Source organism: Rhodamnia argentea, chromosome 6 (assembly GCF_020921035.1).
Source record: "Rhodamnia argentea isolate NSW1041297 chromosome 6, ASM2092103v1, whole genome shotgun sequence".
NCBI lineage: Eukaryota > Viridiplantae > Streptophyta > Magnoliopsida > Myrtales > Myrtaceae > Rhodamnia > Rhodamnia argentea.
The window spans coordinates 17,314,414-17,319,905 of NC_063155.1; the positions used below are offsets into that span (position 1 = coordinate 17,314,414).

Here is a 5,492-nt window from a genome sequence, read left to right on the forward strand (position 1 = left end):
TTCATCATTTGTCTATCTGCCATTTGCAAGATATAGCCAAACACAGAAAAAAATTTATTTTGCTTGAAAATAAGTTCTTTTGGTAATGTTATCGAGCAAAATCCATTATTTATGAAATAAACAAAGCCTTAAAAGTCTTGGAATGCTCCTGCAATGAAGGTATAAATCTTAAGAAGAATATGGGGAATTAGGCATACTCTCAGGCCTATTATCACCAGCACAACCAAGGGACGAATATGAGTAATCATTGAAATTTAATTGTATACTGACCTTTCGTAAGAGCAGAAAATCCTCAAAGCCTCCCTATTGAGCACGACAATCAGAATTTAGGATAAATTATTATACGTTGAAGAGGATTAAAATAGGGAAAAGGATGGAACTAGGGAAGACGAAAAAGATCTCTAATTAATTGCATAAACATTAACACAATTGTTCCTAGTTAAACCTCCCACATAGGTTTCTCCAATGTGGTCTGCGGCTGGAACTGAGTCATGAACCCTTTCAAATGCATCTCCCTCTGACCTTCATGCAAGTTCCCGGCCGGCCTCGTCCCTCCGATCCCCAGGAAATCAACGGTTGTGGTCTTTCCAGGGTCGACCTCCACGCTCTTCAAAAAGTCATGACTGTTCTGACCTAACAATCCACTAAAAACTCCCTCTCTATCGCTATCACTGTTCACATTATTCATGAATTGCTCGGTAATCTCTTCTTGTCCCCTCTCCATGAACCTGTTCACGAAGCCTGTGTTGTGCTGAGCTTGCTTCTGCAACATTCCCCCGAATGACGATGGAGCCATCGCCGCCGAGACAAAACCGGTCGCACTGTTGTTACTCACAGTCGCCCCCATTTGAGCAGCCTTTTGCAACAAAGCCGTTGCCGACATGATCGCCGAGCTGCTTTGCGGGCTATTCATCCCATGGATCAAGCTGGGCGGTGGGGCCATGGTTCTCGCGTTGGCAGTGCCGAAGAGGTTGTTGCCGGAGAACATGGTTTGAGGCATCATCAAGGGTTTCGGCGGGGGAAGGATGAGCCCTTGCGGAAGAGAGAATAATGGGGGTTTCGTGTCAGCATGGCTGGCGAACTCTGGCGCTTCAGTGGAGGGATTGATGTTGCTGTGAGGAGCTTGGCTTAGAGGGACGGAAGCAGAAGAAGAGAGATTATTAGGTTGTTGGCCCACCGAGGAAGGTAGGTGGGGAGCTAGGGCTTGGCTCAGCTTGGTGTTTTCTTCGGTTAAGGCATCACAGAAGGCTCTGTGGGTGATGAAGCTATCTCTCCTGCAAAACACAAATAAACGGCATCATGAAGATTAGTTAACTACAAAGTTTCAGCAAAAGAGGAGATAATTACGTACCGAGAAGCTAAAACCATTTGGACGTCAAGACGAGGGACACGCGTCGACGGAATTTAGATTATCAAACGTTTCGAGAATAGTTTCTACCTTCAAGCATATCATTATATTATCCAAAAGTCAATTAATGTACGAAGAGTGCGACAAAACACCAACTAATGATAACCTATAACACAACCTCGTAATTATGCTAAGATTTATTAAGAAAAAGCACCATTCCCTATCCTCGAGAGAGCTTTTCCTTTTGGCCATGCAAAGATGTCTACCTACTCTTCTGGCCTGCAAATGTGGAAAGAATCTACCTTTCTCTCTCCTTCTCGTCAAAATGTTGAAAAGTTCCATTAATGGTGAAAATAGATGCGTGTTGACGTTCTTTCTTTTCGTCGCACTTGGGTAGATAGGATTAAATAAATTCATTCTTTATCTAGTAGAGAGAGAGAGAGAGAGAGAGAGAATATGGCAAAGTATTTAAATCTGAATGAGTCATGATCTTTGGACGACTTTGACTTTGGTTACAGAGTGTTATGACTCCCTCGGTCTCCCTCGGACTTAACCAAAAAATCTGTATGGTCCACTCTCGTTCAATATAAAACTCCTAGACATCAAGATTTATTTTCGGGGGAGATGTTGGTTTTGGGAGGATCAAGAAGCTGTTTGTGTCAGAAGCAATAGCAACATCACCCGTATAACGTCCTTAATTTATGGCACAGAAAGGCTAGCTAAGGTAGGTTTACCAAAAGGAAAGTTCACAGGGCATGACCCTAGCTATGATTCTACATGATTATTCCCCGACAATATTACAATATGATACATTGTAATGAAACCAAGAAATAGCAAAATCTCATAATTTACTGCTTATGTACATGCTTCTGAGTTCTTATGTCCGTACCAAATCTCAATCCATGCATGGGGGTTGTGTAAAATACTTGAATTTGGAAACATGGTCATAACTACCATTTATGCTGGTAGGGAAAGTCAATAAGGGTCGGATATATTCTAAAGTATATCTACCAATTTGACTTATCTACAATTGCTTGAATAAGGTGTATGGACGTAATCGAGTCATGTTTTATTGAACTTCCTCCAACCGGACTTCTGATTGGTGGGTCGTAGATTTTAACATAAATAAAGGTTAATTTTAGTTAAGTTGGCATGTGAATAAATATAACGGACCTAAAATAACGTCTAGTATCTTAAGCTAGCTAGCTTGGGTGAATCAAGAGATTTTACATGTCCAGAAAGACCACCCTTGACCTGATCAACTAGATAGCCAGTTGAAAGAACAAACCAATGATTGAATAAGTCGAAATTAAGTAGATGGAGACATATAGTTAGGGACAAACCTGGAGAATATAGTGCCACAGTCACATTTGTATTCTCTTGTCCCACAAGTCTTGGAATGAGCCTTCCAATCCGATTGAACCGCATACTTCTTGGAGCACCTCTCGCACTTCCACTTCTTCTCACCATGCTTCCTGCAGAAGTGCTTCTTTATCCCCGTCAGGTCGCCAAGCGCTCGGGCCGGGTTGTGGTGCACGCAGCTCGGCTCGGGGCACACATAGACCCGCTTCCTGATCTCGGCGCTCCCTCTCTGCTTGAGCTTCCACGGGAGATTGTGCCCTCGCCGGTGGAGCTGCAGGTTCTGGTCCCTCTGGAAGCCCTTGTTGCATATCTCGCACACGAAACGGTTCGTCGCCATGAGCGCGTTTGGGGATAGAGCAATGACTTCTGCGCTTGGGTCTGCATTCAAGAAAACAGTAAAGTCCTTTATACTTTTCAATGTTGATGGGGTTCAAGGGGATTAATTCGCGTGTTAACGTATTTAAGGGATAAGGACACCACGGCTCCATAATTTTCGTACGACACGCATTTGAGGGCCATAACTTTTTTTCCAATCACTTCAGTGACATGATTTCTAAAAAAAGTTCACTTAAGCTCCACAACCTTTCATCGATCAGCTAAATATCATAACTTTCAAAAAAGGTTCACCCAAGTCTCGGAAATCCGACGAGGCATGACACTTATAATGACAGTTTTGAAAAAATTATGGCATCCAAATAATCAATTGAAAAGATATATAACACTCGAGTGATCCGAAAAAAAGTTATAACACGTAAGTGAGTATCGTACCAAAATTATGACACTCAAATAATTAAAAAAAAAAGAATTCTTGGCACAAAAATGAGCGTAGAACGAAGATTACGAAAATTATGACGTGGTTCTTCGTATTTTGAAATAAGCCATTGTTGCACACAGCCTGCTTGCTTTTCATTGCCAAATGATTCAAATCTCCTTTTGTATGATTTACTGTTGATTGGACAAGTGTGATCAGGAAAAAGCGAAAAAGGTGTTATGATGCCAATTATGTTCATAATCAGTGGGCGTCCACTCACATATTTCAATGGTTTAATAAAATTCATTTTTTGGTTATTGCTACAGAGCATATATATAGTACCATATATTGTGCCTAATGTTTCATGTGCATGGCTCAAACATAAAACTAGGGTCACAACTAGAAACCAAAGTAAGTGGATCCTATAAGCTCAAGTACAAATCTATAGCAACACTATCCATAATGATGGAACACACTGATTTAATTATCTAAATACGTCCGCAAATTAGGATTAAACTAATTATCATTCCACTGACAGAAAAATGATTCTCTTGCCCGATACAGCTAGAAACAAAAACAAAGGATAAAGAAAAAAGGGAGACCGATAGAAAAATGCAAGCCCAACAGTTTACTACAATGATTGGAATGCAGAGCCAATAATGGAGCCTCCTCCTCCCCAACTTTCACTCACCAATAATTCTTTCATTTCTGGAACCCATTTTAGCTATGGAGGAGCTGGTAAAATTCTCCTTCAAAGTGAAATATTTCACGATAAATGAGTGCCTTTGATTTCATTTTGGACTGCCTTTGCTTCCATCCCTCTTGATCTGTGTCCCCTCATATTTTCTGTATTGTTTATATAGCCTCAAACTCAAATTAGTTTTCCTAAACTTGAACCCAAAAGCTTGGATTCTTTTACTTCAGATATTGGATCCAATTGTCACCCCAACAACATAAAATATCAAGTTCTTGATTTAAGCATGAGATATAACATGCCATTTAATCAGCTCAACCCAAGAACAAACATGCTCCAATCAACAGGAGTTGAATCATCATGTAGCTAGAAAAGCTAGCTGCTATTCTTCTTCAAGAAGAAAAGAGCAAAAGTTTAAAAGTGTGGGCCCAAGCGGAAAGAAGACCTGTCTTATGAATCTGAAAATGAAAAATTTCAACTGCATGGGATGAATCTCCAGACTAATAACAAGAATATCTTTTTGGTTTTACCTGGGTTTCCTGGTAAGCTTCTTTTCTTCTTAGCTTGTGGAGCTTGAAGCTGTTGCCTCTCATCATGAGCACTTGCGGTGAGACCATCATTATTAGCTGAAGCTGATGATAATAATGAACTATTAGCACCAAAAAACTGATTCAGAAGCTCCTGTGGTTGAACTTCAGCTTCACCAGTATTGCCTGAAGAGAAGCTCCCACCTTCACCTGTGATATTTGACATCTTGAAGAAGACAAAGATGAAAAAGGGATAAAAGGGTGGCCAGGAAAAAGATCAAAATTGCTTATTTCCGGGGATTTTTGTTTTGTCTCTCTCCCCTCTCTCTCTCTCTACCTTCCAAACTCTCTTTCTTGCCTTTCTTTTCTTGTTTTTTGGCTTTCACTTTGGTTCTATCTTGTTCTCATCTCTCAAAAGAGTGATCCTCAGAAAAGGGATGGAAAGAGAGGAAAAAGATAAAATGGAGAATAACAACAGGGAGATCCGGGGATTTGTTGGGGACTAGGGGAAGACAAAGACCATGGAATTCTCCTTCATTTCTGGTGGAGATGAGAGCTCTTTGATTGCTTGGCACCAGAAGAACACAACAAGATGGAGTTTTCTTAACTCAGTTTAATATTCATATATATCATGTCAAGGGAGACAGCTGCATGTTTTATCCCCAAATTGCCCCAGTGCTTCTGGCCTTTTTTTCTTTTTCTTTTTTTAATTTAGAGATTTCTGGGTCCTTTTCAAATCTAATAAGAGAGGAGCTGCCCTTTCCATGGAGTATAGGGAAATGAAAAGCTATGTGTGGGACACAAATTGAA

General features: G+C 40.6%; 1 protein-coding gene across 2 annotated transcripts; it reads right to left on the reverse strand.

Moving 5' to 3' along the window:
* Positions 1-312: 312 nt before the first annotated feature.
* LOC115751262 (zinc finger protein GAI-ASSOCIATED FACTOR 1-like) lies at positions 313-5,284 on the reverse strand. 2 transcript variants are annotated; one of them, XM_030689060.2, is made up of 4 exons: positions 4,686-5,284; positions 2,692-3,088; positions 765-1,274; positions 313-734 (listed from the first exon to the last, which is right to left on the reverse strand). In XM_030689060.2, exons 1-4 carry the CDS (start codon positions 4,906-4,908, stop codon positions 440-442), a joined length of 1,425 nt encoding a protein of 474 aa, XP_030544920.1. In that variant the 5' UTR covers positions 4,909-5,284; the 3' UTR covers positions 313-439. The 2 variants fall into 2 exon arrangements, with proteins under 2 accessions (XP_030544920.1, XP_048136399.1); XM_048280442.1 differs by having other exon boundaries at positions 313-1,274; positions 4,686-5,283.
* Positions 5,285-5,492: the final 208 nt, after the last annotated feature.

What these genes read in the sequence shown, in the direction of transcription:
- LOC115751262 (XM_048280442.1), bottom strand. Translation starts at nt 4,908, where the DNA reads ATGTCAAATATCACAGGTGAAGGTGGGAGCTTCTCTTCAGGCAATACT. An exon ending in AAGCTTACCAGGAAACCCAG is followed by an intron (nt 3,089 to 4,685) that starts GTAAAACCAAAA and finishes TCTTGAATGCAG; the next exon opens with ACCCAAGCGCAGAAGTCATT. An exon ending in TGTGGCACTATATTCTCCAG is followed by an intron (nt 1,275 to 2,691) that starts GTTTGTCCCTAA and finishes TGTGTTTTGCAG; the next exon opens with GAGAGATAGCTTCATCACCC.